Raw genomic sequence first — 17,268 nt, 5'->3', positions numbered from 1 at the left:
GGCATCGATGAACCCTTGGACAGTCAACACTTTTCTGTTCACTTTATTTTCATTTCCTTTTCTTTTTCATTTTCCTTCATTTATGGCATGCCCATGCCAACCCGTCTGAGACTCATCACTCACGTTCATTAAATGCCCGGCGCGGGGGCTTCTGCCCTCGCTGAGACACCTTCGGACACCACACGCGTTACCGTTAGCCCACAATTTTATTTTTCCAATTGGCTTTTCTCCACAAAAATATGCGCTTTGGGTGTTATTTCACACCCCTTTTCATTTATTTTTAATTGGCTTTAAACCTGGTATGCATTTTTTGCAGGGACAGGTTTTCTCACCCTTTATTTTTGCCATTGCTTTTAGGAATGACGGGGAAGTAGTCGGCCGGGGCGGTACATCTGTCAAACGGTAACGCAGGTGTCGTACTGAAATTGTCGTACTGAAACGGTACGCAGGTGTCGTACTCGAATCCTACTGAAATTCAAGATCAAGCAAGCATTTGCCCTTTTGCTCTACGCGAGGTTTCTGTCCTCGCTGAGCTCGCCTTAGGACACCTGCGTTACCGTTTGACAGATGTACCGCCCCTTTTCGAAGTCTGCTCCCTCAAAGGAAATAAAAGAAAATAAAATAAAAGAGGGAAAAGCCCGTTCCTACTGACGCAATAACAGGCTTAAACCAATCAGAAATAAATGAAGAGGGGCAAAAGCCCAAAGCGGAAATTTGGATAGAAAAGCCAATTGGAAAAATAAAGGGAGGGCACGGTAACTGCTAGTATCCAAAGGCGTGGTCAGCGAGGGCACAAGTGCCTCGCGTAGAGTGTTTATTGATGTAGCCAAAGGGATGTAATGAGGATAATCGGCATCCTGAGTGCCCAGGTATAAATGAAGATCGCAAAGAGGAATGATCCCGGGCAAGTTCCCAGATCAGCCGGGGAGCACCAGAGCCGGGATGTGGAACCTGAAAAGCTTAAAAACATTGATTAGAAATGGTGACAGGGACTGCCCGGACAGTATTCCCCGGGCAGCCACTGTCACCGAAACGTAATGAGCAGTCGCTGAGGGAAGAGGGCCACTGAGGCCTCCATCCGAGACACTAACTTAGCGGCATCAGAAGAATGACTTGGGAGGCACGTGAGAAAAAAAAGTTAGGATAAGGAACAAGGAACTATCACGAAGGCGTCGTACAGAGGCCTGCGTCAGTGCCTAAGTACATCCATTATGAAGGTGAGGGACAGGGGGAATAGGCAGGATATAAGAGCAAAAAATGAAAAGAAAAAGGAGCGGAGGATGAGAAGAACATACGTGGAGGGGGTAACAGGTTGTTAATCCCTGCGCGCACCCTTGTCCGCATCGCCCGCGCAGGCAGCAGGGCCACTGCCAAAACCGCAAAACCGCGACTGCGGGACACGAGGAAATAGAGCTCAAAATACGGCGTAATAATTAAAAGACACCGGCAGATCAGAGAGACCATCCGGGTCCAGGTCACAGCATGGAAAGCAATACAAAGATTAGTAGGTGTAGCCCGGACAACCTCACGGAGGCAGAGCCCCCGAACGTCTCTTTGCACGTCTTCCGGCACGCCTTCTGTCAAATCCGGGAGGCAATCGTATGCAGCTTGTGCCCGCGGAAGCGGCACCAACTGTCGTGTAAAACAGGGCAGGCAAGAATGTTCGTGATAGCCGTAAATGAGAAAGGCGTGCATGCGCCTCCTGGGCAATAGCCGGTAGCCACAGTATCCAGGATCCAGTAGCCAGTATCCTGTATCCACAGGTATCCGTCAACCAAACCGAGAACGCCGGGGTCCTAGGAGCTGGACAAGGTGAGCCAGCCACGGCTCGAATGCCGGTCGTTCTCCTACATGTAGCAATTGACGTTTAGGTGAAGCTCCGTATAAGAGCTGAGGGCATGGGCGCGGGGTCAGCCACGAGCCCCCAACCGATGCTGCACAGGTATGTCCATCAGAAAAGGGTCTGGAGAAGAGGGAGTGCCGGGGTCCAAGTCGCTGGATAAAAGGGGCCAGCCACAGCACCCACACCGGCCACTCCGCAGCAAGCGGCTGTCCCAGTCGCTGGAACGCCCAGCGATGCAAAAAGGTTTGGCGGGACAGAGAGCGCATGGCTACGCCACCGTGCCCATCGCGTTCACCATGCATCGACAGGAGGCACGTCCCGCGGGCTGTCCGGCACCACCGAGCTCACCAGGCGTTCTATTTGTGTAAGAATGGCGCGATTTCTCGCACTTTGAATCAGGAGCGGGTAATCCGCAACCCGAATGGTCTCTCGTGGGGCGATGTCGAGGTGGCTCGCCAGCTCCCTCGTCAGCGTACACTCGGTTAGATAGTGTTGAAATGTTTCAGTCAGCATGCCACACGGGCAGTGCGCGGTGCGCGCAAGGCCAAACCGGTACAAATAATAGGGGAAGCGGCCGTGGTCCGTTAGAATGTGAACTAATGGGCGGGATGGTGGGAAAAACGCAGGGATCTGTACGACGCTGGGCACCCAGTGCATGAGAGCCGTATCGCCATGGGCAGACCGCCACCTGTGGCCCCACTCACGTTGCATCTGATTGTATAATTTGGTTTTAATCGCCCGGATGGAGGCGCGCAGTATGCGTGGGAGGCCGTAACGCGCAGCACTAGCGGCAGCGTCATCCGCCAGCTCGTTCCCCAAAACGTTTCGGTGTCCAGGCACATGATGGAGATCTACGGAGAAACGAGCTGAAAGGCTCCGGAGGGCACGCTTTATCTGCACGACGCGCATGTCAGTGGTGGTGTAGGCAGAAAGTGCCGACAATAGGGAGAGACAGTCTGAATATATGTTTACGGATGTAAATGATGTCGGCACGAATAGTAAATAATGCAGGGCCTCCTGCAATGCAACTGCCTCGGCGCAGTAAGCACTGTTCGCTCCCTGTACTTTAAATTTGCCTATGTGTATAACTCGGTGGGGAGGACGCATCACGACATATGCGGCGCCTGCAGAGATCTGTGTAAAGGAGCCATCCGTATAGACGTGCAACGCATGGCTGAGGGACTTGCTGAAAGCTTGGTGTGGAGTGAGCTGGCTAAACGGAAATCTGATGTGGTCGGCGGGATGATCGGTCCATCGATCATAGGGATATGCTATGTTATCTGGGTGGAAATACAACGGTCCGAAACACATCGGCTGTCGTATAGTAAATAATCGAAATTCGGCCAGGGTTTTGTCTAATTCCAGAGTTAAAGGTGGGGCCCGTGCAAGGATTTGTAGTGCCGCCGTTCGCGTAGTACGATACGCACCCGTGAGAGCCAGCAGCGGGACTCGATGTAATGATTCCACCTTGTCCCGCAGCTGGCTATCGGGGCAGTCTGACCACCAGACCGGAGCAGCATATGTGATAATGGGTAAGATAACCTGACGGTACAGCTTCTGAAGAGTCCCCGGTCGAAGGGAGTAATGAAGGTGAAGATAAGCTAAAATTTTGTGGGTGGTGCGCTCTAATTTTTCCCTGACGAAGTCTGCGTGCGGTATAAAGCCTAATCGGGAATCGAATACTACACCAAGAATTTTCAAACTTTCCTTCTTTCGGAGGCGGCCCCCACTCATACACACCTTGAGCCCCTGCCCCGCAACTGAAGCTGTACCGTGAGGAAACGCCACGAAAAAGATTTGTCTACGTTAATTGCGACCCGGACCTCTTGTGACCAAGCGTGTACGCAGTCTAAAATTCGGGCTGCCTTACGTTCTATCTCCGCTCGGTTTACTCCAGGTACGACGATGACAGTGTCGTCAGCGTACGCCTGGGCGAACGCATCCCCGGGTAGGTCTAAGTCCAGGAGCCCGCGGACCACTACATTCCACAAAAGCGGGCTTATGGGGGACCCCTGTGGACTCCCCAACGTAGGAGTAGCTGACACCTCTCCCGAATTGGAACGGTACACAATCTTGCGATCGGTTAAGAATGATCGGAGGAGGTTAAATAAGTTGCGAGGGCAACCGTTGCGCTGCATGTAGGCGAGGACCTGCGGGTGCCAGACGGAGTCGAAGGCACAGTTAAAATCGATGGCGATCAGGATAGCCGGCGTTTTGGATTGTTTTAAAACCTGGAGTCGGCGGCGTAGTTCGTATAACGCCATGACGGCACTCCTTCCATGAGTAAAGCCGAATTGATTGGCGTGAATAAGATGAGAGGAGTGAAGAAAATAATAAAAGCGGGAATTTAATAATCTTTCGAGAATTTTACCAAATAAAGAATTCATAACAAGGAGCCTGTAGGAGCCCGGAGAATCCGGAGGACGCCCGGGTTTAGGGATGAATACCACCCTGCCCTTCTTCCACTGTTCTGGAAAGTGTCCCAATTGTAATGCCGAATTGAAAAGAAAGAGAAAGAAACCCGGGTGGTAGTGAAAAAGTAATTTGAGAATAGGAAGGGTAATGCCGTCAAGGCCCGGGGCCGATCCAGTCCGACCGATGTTGAGGGCATGTTCGATTTCCGACAGGGTGAACAATTTGTCGTCTCTTCTTGCGACAGCCGGGGCATCGGCAAGCGCGCGTAAGTCCCTGTGCAGATCGGTATCTAGCGCCGGATCGTCACAGGTAACCTGCGTGCGAAGCAGTAAGGCCGCGGAATCCAGGCCATCTGTGGTCATGTCACCCGCCGGCGAGCGTAAGGGCGGCAACACGATGGGGTGGCGGGTTTTCTCGAATGCCGATTTGAACGCTGCGCCGAACATGTTTTTCCGCGAACTTTCTGTACAGAAATTTTTTAGTGCCTGAGATTTGGCCAATTCAATTAATTTCCTGTATGATACGCGCGCACGCACGAACACCAGACAGAAGGCATTGCGGAGTGACGGGTCGTGAGTCCTCTGGTAACGTCTGCGCAATGCGCGAACACGGTTACGTTCAACAGTTAATTCCGGCGACCACCAAGCATTCGCTTTATGGGGCCCCTGTTTCGGCACCTGTAAGTTGCGCTCGTAGTGTCGGTTGTATATGAGGTAGAATTTCTGGATAATGTAGTCGAGGGCCTGGCCAGTATGCACCGGTAGTTGTTGTACTGTCGCAAACCAGGGCTCGTTGACTAGCCATCGGGTTAGGCGTAAGCGGCCCGCGAGCGTAAGCTTTTTTCTGAGCAGGAGCGGTGTACCCTCAAACGAGAAGAGTATGTGGCGGTGTTCGGAAAGTGTCTCTTCTTCCGATACCATCCACATGTACCCCCTATTGGCCAGAGCGGTACTGGCCAATGTTATATCGATCCAGCTTTCGGTATAGTGATTTTCATACGTAGCTGGCGACTCGGGATTGTTTAGGATATGCAGGTCATGAGTGTAAATCAGCTGCATCACCGCAGCACCCCGAGCATCACAGCCGCCCCGACCCCAATTAACGTGTTTGGCATTAAAATCACCTGCTATTACAACATTATCCTCTTGGGCTCGAGTGAGACAATCCGACACGGTATCCAGAAATGGGGCTATGTCCACATGCGGTGGCGCGTAGAGTCCGAGCAGGAGAAATTTGATATGGGGCGTGGACAATTTGACCGCAACGACGTTGGTGCTGGTTAATACTGGAAAACAATCTAAGCCCGAACCGTCTCCGAAAATAACTACACGGGGACTGTCGGACGATGCAAAGCGATGATAATTCTCCGGGATACCCGGAATCGCACCCGCCCTGATGTAGGGATCGCAGACAACAGCAAATGTGATGCCCTGCGTTTGCATGGTGCGGACCAGCACCAACGTCGCCGCCTTTGCGTGATCCAAATTAGCCTGAATAAATTTTAAATTATGGCTCGTGGGCATGGAAAAGTCGTACGGAGGTGGGACGGCTAACAGTATGGGTTGTAAAGTCCAACGCCCCTACCAATGGCGCGCGCCCACACATTCCCGCATCTGCGAATCGACGCCCCACCGCATGCGACCGCGCCATCTGCGCGCACCCCACCACTGGACCCGATCCCTGTTGCGAAGGTCCGCAGCGCCCCAACCCCAAGAGGGGAGCGTTGCGGGCCCCACTCCACCTAATTGCCATAGTCGGTTCGCGCTTTTAACCGTGCGACCCGCTCAGCCCGCGTCGGGCAACAAATATCACCCGCCGGGTGGCCTGCCGAGTCCTTTCCCGTCGTCCTACACGCCGCACAGGCCACCGCCGCATCGCCCATGCGTACAGTACAAGTGTCAGCCAGGTGGTTACAGGCGCACTTTGTACAAGTTGCCTTAGACGCGTCGTCTTTGACAGGGCAGAAGCGGCGCGTGTGCCCATACGACGCGCAGAACGTGCATAACGATACATGAAGATCTTCAACTGCTCGGGCGGCAGTCCACCCGATACAAATTCTATCTTTTTGCAAGACTTTACGGAAGTCTGCCGGGTTGACCTCTACGATGTGAGTCATATTGCCGCTACGTTCCTGAAAGGAGACTAAAACTTTACTTGCGGCAGTATCCAAATCAAATCCAGGATTACGGGCGTTAATTGCCTCAACGAGGTTGGTGGAAGAAATTTCAGGGTCAACTCCAGTGAACTTTATGTGTGGTTTCCTTTTCTCCGGGATACGCATAGTCATTGCTGTTCGCGTGATCGGACTACCATTTACTGCCGTTTGTAAACGAGCAAGGGTAGTGGGCTCTTGAGCGATAACCGTGACTCCAAGACGAGTCTCGCGCAGAGTTAATTCCCCGAGGCCAGCACTACGTGGGTCTATGTTAGCTTTGAGCAGGCGTAGGACATCCTTAGCAGGAGAAGTGGTTGGACTCACCGGAGTCAAAAATGCCACGTGGCCCTGCACCCATTGTCGAGAGGTCGCGACACTTGATGTAGTCCCGGGACAGTCAGACGTCCCCAAGGCATGTCCAGGTCCCGGCGCCCCCGCTGACGAAGCCGGGCAATCGGCTCGGCCGGTCACCGCCGCGGCGTACGAGCGGCCGGGTCCCGGCATACCCGCAACGGCCGCCTGGATCCGGGATTCCATGGCCTCGTGCCTGGCTTGGGCGAGCTGCCGGCGAAGTTCTTGAATCTCGCCATCTCTCTGTGCCGCCGCGGCCTGAAAATCTGCACAGTTCTTGATAATGGCATGCAACTCCGTAATAATTTGTGCTCGAACCAAATTAGTGATTTTGGTTTTGTCATCGAAAAGGATTTCTTCCACACGCTTCTGATGCGATGCAATCGCATCCCACTTCTCTGTTAACCTGTAATCGGTAGTCAAGTTGTTCGGGTTTACTGTTAAATTACCTGGAAGCGGGGCCCCGGTACTATTGTCGCGACCTAAGTCGACAACCGCTGGCGCTCCTCGCAGTACTGCGACCCCCTGGCCGACCATATTTATTAGCTCATCACCATCTTGTGAGAAAACACTCGTACCCGAGCCCGGCGAACTACCGACACTCTGAGGCCTGGTATCTCGGGGCGATCCCCCGGGTATCTGTTTCAGCCGCGACATGGGCTCATACCCGCCTGGGGGCAGCCATATTGGCTTCCCCGCTTACGGCCGGGAAAGACGGGTCAAAAAGAAAGGTAAATAATCGATTTAATCCCGCTCCCGCGCGTCCACTAGGTTCCCTGGGTTTTCCGATAATGCTCACAATAGGCGAATAAGTCGTAGCACGAAAAATACGCACGGTATCGTCGAAAACTCGGAGCCCGAAGCGGCCAGCCAAGCAGGCACTTCCACTTCTTCTTCGCCTGAGACATACTTCTTCGTCTGAGACTCATCATTCACGTTCATTAAATGCCCGGCGCGGGGCATTTAATGAACGTGAATGATGAGTCTCAGACGGGGTGGCATGGGCATGCCATAAATGAAGTAAAATGAAAAAGAAAAGGAAAAGAAAATAAAGTGAACAGGAAAGTGTTGACTGTCCAAGAGTTCGTCGATGCCGGCGACCGGGTCCGGTTGCAGTCAGACACGCCCGCGTGTCCCCGAGGGGGCGCGCAACTCGCGGCGACTCGGAACAGGCGATGACGTGTGCCGGGAACACCCCCGGCGTCAGGTTCTCGCGTCCGTGTTGCGGTATACCGCACCCAGTGATGAAACCAGGGCGGCAGTCGGCGAGGGCACGCAACGGACTTCGGGGGTGTATCCTGGCGTTACACCCGACACGAGGTGGCGACTCCAGCCTCCAGGTGCGTCTCCACGCAGGCCGGGGTCATCCGGTCGACTCCCTCACCATCCGGACGCGACGAATCGGGTCCGCCGCGCGGCGGAGGCGCCACAGCTCCCATGGGACGCATCCTGGGGTCTCACTTGTATGAATCCTGGCGTCGGGCGCCAGGGACGCCCCCGGCTTCGAAGGTCCCGGGACGGGAACTTCCGTGGCGCACCAACTAGCCTCGGCCCGTCCGGCCGCTTCACGATTCACATCGGGGGCGCCTCCCGGCGCAAATAATAAGGAAAAAGGAATAATAAAAAGATAGGAAGAGAAGGGGGCTAGTGCCTGGCTAGAGGAGCTGGTACTCCGAACGGCGAGTACAGCAACGGCTCCCGGCGCCGCCAGACACGCCGTCGAAGCGCCCAAGAGGGCGTACGGCTCCCGGCGCTTCGGCGTCTCCGATGCCGAGTGCCAGGGACACCCCCGGCTGCTTAATCCGTCGTCGAAGTATGGGGACGCCGCACCTATAAGGATTGGCTTGCCGGTGATCGGCGGGGCCGCCGCGAGCTTCGGGGGCCCTCCCCGGCGGCACACACGACTCGGGGTGGTCGCCCCAGCATCCAGGCACACCCCCTCGCCGTCCGGGCACGCAGGAAGAGGTGGCGGGCGTCAGGGACGCCCCCGGCTTCGGTGCACTCGGTCGCACCACGGTCCGCAGCACACCCAGCAGCTGGAACACGTCGTGGGCGCGGCAGTCCTCGGGGGCGCCTCCCGGCGCGAGCAGTTAGAGAGTGAAGGGGAAAGAAAAACCGAGAAACCGAAGGTAGGCGGGTAGGCACGCATCTCGCCCGGCGCACTCCAACGAGCGCACCGTGCGCTCCGGGCCGGTCCAAGAGTCGGGAACGCCTCCACAGCACCCCAAAGAGCGCGCGTCCCCTGCAGACGCAGCGTCCGCCCCTGGAACGCCCGGTCGGCGTGCCACGGAGGGCACAGCCCTCGCAGAGGCCAGTCCGGTCGCGGGGAACGCCAGCCTGCGCTCTCATTCGTCGGGACGACGGGCCGCGGCCCACCGACCATCGCCTCCAGGAGCGCCAGGTTCTCCAGGGGGCAGAAGAAAGGCAGGCAGTCCCACAGGACGCGGCGCGCCAACGGGCGCGCAGCGCGCGCACGCATGGCCGGGAACGCCTCCCCCGGCGCACCAATGGACGCGCGCCTCCAACCGAAGAGGCGGCCGCGGTCAGGAACGCCCGTTCCGCACGCCAAAGGCAGCATGTCCGTTGCATGGCTCGTCCGGTCAGCAGGAACGCCTCTGCGCTCCCATTCGTCTAGACGACGGGCCGGTTCGCCGCCGCCAGCGCTCAGAGACACGCCCGGCACGCCGAGGAGCACGCAGCCAAACCCGAAGCGGGGCCGGCCACATTCGATGCCACACGGCCATCCCGCGCACACTGCGACACACCCGGCACTACCCGACGGCTTGCAAAAAGAGGCCGCCGTGCCCGAAGTGCCCTCCCCGGCACAAGGACCGGCGCTCGTTGTCCCGGCAGAGCCGGCAGAGGCAAAAGCCCCGCCCTATTCGGCCAGGGGCCGGCTCGTCCAGAGGACAGTGTCACGACCGGTCCCCCGGCAGACGGCCGCTCGCACGCGCGCGAAAACAACCCGAGAGACGGCAAGAGAGACGAGGGATGAAATGACGATCGGTTACGAAAGACGCGCCGGCGTCCGCGAGCCCCGGCGCGCCGCGCATCCTACCACTCGTCCGGCGCCACCCCGACCCCGCCTTGGTCGGGCATACGATCGCTCACAATCCCGACCATCTCCGCCAGCAACAAGCAAGCCGTCCTGTTTCTGAGGAGGCGCGGGTAATCGCCCGTCGCGAGAGAACCGCCGGACTCTCGCATCCGCGCTACGACGTCGGCCGTCAACGCGCAGCCGTCAAAAAAGTGCCGCGCGTCTCGGCAGGGCGCCCCGCAAGGGCAGCGCGCGTCCTGCGAGATGCGGAAGCGCTGGAAGTAATATGGAAATCTTCCGTGAGCGGTGAGGAGACAGGCCAGCCGCCGAGGCGGCGGAAAGTCCCGCGGTATTTGAGCGACGTCCGGCACCCACTTGAAAAGTTCGGTGTCGGAGTGCTCCTCACGCCACTCCACGGCCCATCGCGCCCGCACGGTGGCCGAGAATGCGGCCCTCACTACCCGGAAGGACCGGTGCGACCTTCGGTCCACGCCCGAGGTCGCCGCAGAACCCGCCGCCATGTCTGCCAACTCATTCCCAAAGATGCCCCGATGGGCGGGCACGTGGAATAGCAACAAGGCGCCCCGTCTCTGCAGACGGTCCAGCGCTTCCTTAATACTCGCTATGCGCGCGTCTCGAGTAATCACGTTGCTCAGCGCGGCGAGCAGCGATAGATTATCTGCGTAAATGTGCGCCGGAGGCTCCCACGCGTGCGTCTCTAAATAATTGAGAGCCTCAGCGAGCGCTATCACCTCGGCGCAATAGGCGCTCGAGGCGATCGTGAGGCGGAATTTTTTGACGGCGACTATCGAACCCCGCGGCCTCAACACCACCACCGCCGCACCCGCGGACCGCGACGTGTAGGATCCGTCGGTGTATACGTGTGTGCCCGGCGCCGACGACCACTCGCGAGCCGCCGCGACCTCAAGTCGCGCGAAGGGATATCCGTGCGCCTCTGATGGGTGGGCGCCCCAGACATCGTGTGGGTATTGTACCTCGTCGGGCGCGATGGTCTGCGTCCCGAACGTGACCGCGCGGCGCATGCGGAACAGGGCGAATTCCGCGTTCAGTCTGTCGAGCTCCAGCCCGATGGGCGGCTGGTTGGCGAGCACCTGCAGCGCAGCCGTCCGCGTGGTGCGATACGCCCCCGTGATCGCAAGTAATATGGTGCGCTGCACCGTGGTCATGCGGGCCTTGAGCCGGCAATCGGGCGACGACGACCACCATATGGGGGACGCATACGCCACCGCCGGCAGGAGCACCTGTCTGTACAGGCGGCGCCGCAGGGCGGAGTCCACGGCGGTGTGCATGCGCATGAAGGACAGAGACTTGATGGCGAGCGTCTCCGCCTTCCGCTGCAGGTGCTCGGCGTGCTCGAAAAAGGACAGGCGCCTGTCCACCACGACGCCCAGGAGCTTCACCGACGAGCGAAATGGCAGCCCTCTCGTACTGCCCCGCAACCGGATGGTTGGGTGGCTCTTTTCCATGCCCCCCTTCCCGAAGGAGAAGAGGACACAGAATGTTTTATCATCGTTGAGCGCGAGCTTGCATTCGGTGGTCCACTGCTCCATGCGACGTATCGCCTCCGCCGCGGCCTCCATGATGCGCGCCCTGTAATTACCCGGCACGAGTACAATGGTGTCATCGGCATAAGCCTGTACTCGCACCCCGGGCGGCATCGGCAACCGGAGGAGCCCGTCCACAACCACGTTCCACAGGAGCGGGGAGACGGGCGATCCCTGCGGACTGCCGATTGACGTCTCGGCCGAAACCGAACCGGCATGCGACGTGTATTCGACGGTGCGGCCTGCGAGGAACGATTTGAGCAGACCGACCAGGTTGGCCGGACAGCCGCGGTCCTTGAAGTATTTGATCACAATGGGGTGCCACACGCTGTCGAAGGCGCCCTGGAAGTCCAGGGATATTAGCACTACAGGCGTGCCTTCAGCTTTGTGGCGCCGGATGTATTCGCACAACGCGTGCAGCGCCATCACCGCGCATCGCCCGTGCGTGAACCCGTACTGGTGCGGGTGTATGTGATCGCGCGACGAGGCAAAATAATAGAGCCTGCCCTGTAGGAGCCGCTCGAGCACTTTCCCCAGGATGGAGGTCATCCAGATCAGTCGGTATGAGCTCGGCGAATCCACCGGCTTGCCGGGCTTTTGGATGAAGACCAATCTGCCCTTCCTCTATGTCCTGGGGAAGTACCCCAACCTCAGCGCCGCGTTCAAGATCATGCACGTGAAGCGCGGGTGCGCGGCGAATATGTCGCAGATGACCTCGGTCGTTAGGCCATCCGGACCCGGCGCGGAGCTACGTGGCATTCTACTAAGCACAGTTTGGATCTCGCCCTGCGAGAAAGGCTGCTCTCTCTCTACTGTGGCGTACGGCTGGTCAACCGCCGCTCGAATCTCGGCGTGTGTGGGCGCGTCCGTCTCGACCCTGTCGCGCTCGAAAAGATGGTCGAGCAAGAGGGATGCCGACTCGAGGACGCTCGCCGTCCGGCCGCCATCCGGCCTCGTCAGTGGAGGCAGCATCATGCGCGATCGTGCATCCCCGAAAGCCAAGCGGAAGGGGGCCTGAAAAAGCGACCGCCGGCTGCACCGATCGCAGATCTCCCTATCCGCCGCCTCCTTCGCGCGCGCCACCTCTCGGCGGTACTGCGCCAGCGCCCTGCTGTATTCCATGCGAAAGAGGGCCCTCAGTTGTTCACAGCGACACCGCTGAAAACGGCGCCGCATCGCATTGACCAGTTTGCGTCGGCCGTTCAGCTCGGGCGTCCACCACGACTGGCCGCCCGCCCCCCTTCGCTCGCGCGCCGGTCGCAGTTGTTTGATGCGCTCGCGATCCAAAACCTTATAAAAGGTCGCGAGAACCACGTCCAGGGCAGCCGGCGAGGCGATGTTCGCGCCAGCCGCGCTCTCAAACCACCGTGAGTTGCGGACAGTCTGTAGCCATAGTCGCCTGCCGTAGGTGGTGAGGCGCCTGTCAGTCGTGCCCGCGCCGGTGTGGACGGTGATGTCTATGCGGCGGTGTTCCGATAACGTCTCCTGGTCGGAGACTCGCCACGTGCATCCGCGTCGCACGAGCGTCGGCGATGCGAGGGTGACATCAATCCAGCTATCGACGTATTTTGTAACATACGTCGGTGGCGAGGATGCGTCGTTGATGATGACAAGGCCCGCAGTCGCCGCGAACTCGATGAGGCGAGTGCCCCTGTCGTCTCCCTCGCGAGGGCCCCACAGGACGCTGTGCGCGTTGAAGTCGCCCATGACCAAGATGTCGGGTGTGCGACAACGGTCAAGGGCGTGCGCAAGATGTTCAAATACGTCGTCCATCGTCCTGTGGGGCGGCGCGTACGCGGCCACGACCGTAATCGCGAGGTCGCGCGATGAGCACTCCACCGCCACTACCAGCCGCGACACATGCGTCGGGAACACGTCAAAAGGCGGCCGGCGCACGACGATCGCACACAGCGGGCCGTCAACCGCCGCGTACGATTGGTAGTGCGGCGGAAGCTTCGGAAGCTGGCCCCGCTGCGTGTAAGGATCCATGACGGCCGCGAGTACGCAGCCCTCGCGCGCCATGTGATCCGTCAGCAGCGTCGTTGCGTGGCGGACGTGGTCGAGCGTTAATTGACATACGCGGATCGCGCCGTCGGCCCCCTCTGTTCCCTCAGGGCCGCGGCTCCCCCCCTCGCGCGGCCGCCCGCGCCGCTCTATCGCGGGGGGCCGTAGTTTGTGCGGGCCCTGAGGCGAGCCACCCGCTCCATGCGGATGGGGCACTCGGGGAAGCCCGCGGGGTGGGACGCCTCGCGGCCGGCCTTTTTACATTCATTACAGCACACCTCCGGCTGTCCCATCTGTACGCGGCACGTCACGGCCAGGTGGTTGCCGCTACACTTCATGCATACCGCCTTCGAGGCGTCCTCCTTGTGCGGGCACGTCGTTCTGCCGTGCCCGTAGGAGGCGCAGAACGTGCACGTAGGCACGTGTAAATCCTCGACCGCCCGTACCGCCGTCCAGCCTATGGACAACCGGGGCCGCTGCAAGATGCGTTCGAACGCGCCCGGGTCCATCTCCGCGACGTAGGCACACGTGCCGGACCGCTCCCTGTACGTCACGCGCACTTTGCACGTGGCGACGTCCAGGTCGAGGCCCGGGTTCCGCTCGTTCAAAACGCGGATAAACTCGTCCGGCGCTACGTCTGGGTCGACCCCGCTAAACTTGACGTGCGGGTTGCGCTTTTCGCCGACGCGAACTAGCAGCGAGGAGCGCGTCACCGAGTTGTCTGCTATGGCCGCCTTTAGGTTGTCGATGGATTCGCGCGCGTGCGAAAAAACCGTCAGGCCATACCTTGTGTGTCGCAGCGTGACTTGTCCGATGTTTTTGGCGGCCGGGTCGATGTTGGTTTTCAGTAATCGCAGGGCGTCGCGCGCCGGTGTCGTCGTCGGGGCCGTGGGCGTCAGGAACGCCACGTGTTCGAAGGTAGGCGCGGTCCGCGCGCCCCCGCCGCCCGTCGCCGCAGCCGGCCCGACGCCGCCCGTCCCCGCCGCGGGCGACGCCCTCAGCGCCACGGCGTAGCTGACGGCGCCTGCCGCCGCGGTCGGACCACCAGGGCCCGAGCCGGCAGCCGCCGTGGACGCGTCGAAAAGACGCCCCGCACAACCCGGGCCGGGCGCCGTCACGATGGAGCCGTCGAGGCGGCCCTCGGCGACGATGACCCGTCGTTGCAGTGCCGCCAGCTCCCGGCGCGCCTCAACCAGCTCGCCGCGCAGGGCGACGGCCGCGCCCCGCTCCTCCGACACGTCCGAACGCAGGTCGGAGTACATTCGGACGATCTCGCCGAACCGGGCCGTGAGGATGCCGCGGGCCGCGACGGGGACCTTGTTCGCGGCGTTCCCAATGTACAGCATGACCTCGTCCACGATCTCCTGAACGCGAGCCTGCCCCCGTGCGCCGCGGTCGCCCGCGAGCACGGGAGACGCCACCGCGGTCGTCTGCGATACCGATGACAGGCGATCTTCTTCTTCACCCGCCGCAGGCTGCACTGGCCGGTCCGAGGGCGCCTCCTGAAACGCGACCGCTGCGAGGATGTCGTCGCCGGCATCGGAAAACACCGATTTCGGCGACGCACCCGCGCTAGCCGTTGCAGGCGGGGACGGCGAGACCGTATGGTCTCGGGCGGTGGTTGACATGGCCAGGCTCAGGCTCAAGAGGTATGAGCCTTGGCCATCTTGTGCCCGATGGCCGGCCGAGCAAAGAAGCACTCAGCAATTCAAAAATAAATCCCTTCCCCGCCCGGTTTTCGCAACGAATGATGTCCCTATATGTTCAAAAACAACCCCTACTAAAATTTAGATACGCCGAATGCCAAATACCTGAGTTTAGAAGCAAAAAGCAGCAGCCCGAATCCGCCAGCCGGCCAGACCCTTGCACGAGCGCTCGTGCAAGTGTCTGGCCGGCCGGCGGATTCGGGCTGCTGCTTTTTGCTTCTAAACTCAGGTATTTGGCATTCGGCGTATCTAAATTTTAGTAGGGGTTGTTTTTGAACATATAGGGACATCATTCGTTGCGAAAACCGGGCGGGGAAGGGATTTATTTTTGAATTGCTGAGTGCTTCTTTGCTCGGCCGGCCATCGGGCACAAGATGGCCAAGGCTCATACCTCTTGAGCCTGAGCCTGGCCATGTCAACCACCGCCCCAGACCATACGGTCTCGCCGTCCCCGCCTGCAACGGCTAGCGCGGGTGCGTCGCCGAAATCGGTGTTTTCCGATGCCGGCGACGACATCCTCGCAGCAGTCGCGTTTCAGGAGGCGCCCTCGGACCGGCCCGCGCAGCCTGCGGCGGGTGAAGAAGAAGATCGCCTGTCATCGGTATCGCAGACGACCGCGGTGGCGTCTCCCGCGCTCGCGGGCGACCGCGGCGCACGGGGGCAGGCTCGCCTGCAGGAGCTCGAGACCGAAATCATGGCCTACCTGGGGAACGCCTCGAACAAGGTCCCAGTCGCGGCGCGCCAGGTCATCGCGGGTTACCTGTCTGAGATCGTTCGAATGTACTCCGACCTGCGTTCGGACGTGTCGGAGGAGCGGGGCGCGGCCGTCGCCCTGCGCGGCGAGCTGGTCGAGGCGCGCCGGGAGCTGGCGGCACTGCAACGACGGGTCATCGTCGCCGAGGGCCGCCTCGACGGCTCCATCGTGACGGCGCCCGGCCCGGGTTGTGCGGGGCGCCTTTTCGACGCGTCCGCGGCGGCTGCCGGCTCGGGCCCTGGTGGTCCGACCGCGGCGGCGGGCGCCGTCAGCTACGCCGCGGCGCTGAGGGCGTCGCCCGCGGCGGGGACGGGCGGCGTCGGACCGGCCGTGGCGACGGGCGGCGGGGGCGCGCGGACCGCGCCTACCTTCGAACACGTGGCGTTCCTGACGCCCACGGCCCCGACGACGACACCGGCGCGCGACTCCCTGCGATTACTGAAAACCAACATCGACCCGGCCGCCAAAAACATCGGACAAGTCACGCTGCGACACACAAGGTATGGCCTGACGGTTTTTTCGCACGCGCGCGAATCCATCGACAACCTAAAGGCGGCCATAGCAGACAACTCGGTGACGCGCTCCTCGTTGCTAGTTCGCGTCGGCGAGAAGCGCAACCCGCACGTCAAGTTTAGCGGGGTCGACCCGGACGTAGCACCGGACGAGTTTATCCGCGTTTTGAACGAGCGGAACCCGGGCCTCGACCTGGACGTCGCCACGTGCAAAGTGCGCGTGACGTACAGGGAGCGGTCCGGCACGTGTGCCTACGTCGCGGAGGTGGACCCGGGCGCGTTCGAACGCATCCTGCAGCGGCCCCGGCTGTCCATAGGCTGGACGGCGGTACGGGCGGTGGAAGATTTACACGTGCCTACGTGCACGTTCTGCGCCTCCTACGGGCACGGCAGAACGACGTGCCCGCACAAGGAGGACGCCTCGAAGGCGGTATGCATGAAGTGTAGCGGCAACCACCTGGCCGTGACGTGCCGCGTACAGATGGGACAGCCGGAGGTGTGCTGTAATGAATGTAAAAAGGCCGGCCGCGAGGCGTCCCACCCCGCGGGCTTCCCCGAGTGCCCCATCCGCATGGAGCGGGTGGCTCGCCTCAGGGCCCGCACAAACTACGGCCCCCCGCGATAGAGCGGCGCGGGCGGCCGCGCGAGGGGGGGAGCCGCGGCCCTGAGGGAGCGGAGGGGGCTAATGGCGCGATCCGCATATCTCAACTAACGCTTGACCACGTCCGCCGCGCAACGACGCTGCTGACGGATCACATGGCGCGCGAGGGCTGCGTACTCGCGGCCGTCATGGATCCTTACACGCAGCGGGGCAAGCTTCCGAAGCTTCCGCCGCACTACCAGTCGTACGCGGCGGTAGACAACCCGCTGTGTGCGATCGTCGTGCGCCGGCCGTCTTTTGACGTGTTCCCGACGCACGTGTCGCG

General features: G+C 60.2%; 1 protein-coding gene across 1 annotated transcript; it reads right to left on the bottom strand.

The window, feature by feature from the left end:
• Positions 1 to 492: 492 nt before the first annotated feature.
• LOC139051882 (uncharacterized) lies at positions 493 to 11,915 on the bottom strand. Its single transcript, XM_070528917.1, has 4 exons — positions 9,823 to 11,915; positions 8,928 to 9,601; positions 8,595 to 8,838; positions 493 to 7,170 (listed from the first exon to the last, which is right to left on the bottom strand). Exons 1-4 carry the CDS (start codon positions 11,913 to 11,915, stop codon positions 6,000 to 6,002), a joined length of 4,182 nt encoding a protein of 1,393 aa, XP_070385018.1. The 3' UTR covers positions 493 to 5,999.
• Positions 11,916 to 17,268: the final 5,353 nt, after the last annotated feature.

This window comes from Dermacentor albipictus, unplaced genomic scaffold (assembly GCF_038994185.2).
Source record: "Dermacentor albipictus isolate Rhodes 1998 colony unplaced genomic scaffold, USDA_Dalb.pri_finalv2 scaffold_15, whole genome shotgun sequence".
In the NCBI taxonomy this organism is placed as follows: domain Eukaryota; kingdom Metazoa; phylum Arthropoda; class Arachnida; order Ixodida; family Ixodidae; genus Dermacentor; species Dermacentor albipictus.
The sequence above is the reverse complement of the archived record's forward strand: the minus strand, read 5'-3'. Positions and strand labels throughout refer to the sequence as shown.

What these genes read in the sequence shown, in the direction of transcription:
- LOC139051882 (XM_070528917.1), bottom strand. Translation starts at nt 11,915, where the DNA reads ATGACCTCCATCCTGGGGAAAGTGCTCGAGCGGCTCCTACAGGGCAGG. An exon ending in GGGGTGGCGCCGGACGAGTG is followed by an intron (nt 9,602 to 9,822) that starts GTAGGATGCGCG and finishes CGGGACAACGAG; the next exon opens with CGCCGGTCCTTGTGCCGGGG. An exon ending in CGGCAAGCCAATCCTTATAG is followed by an intron (nt 7,171 to 8,594) that starts GTGCGGCGTCCC and finishes TACCGATTACAG; the next exon opens with GTTAACAGAGAAGTGGGATG.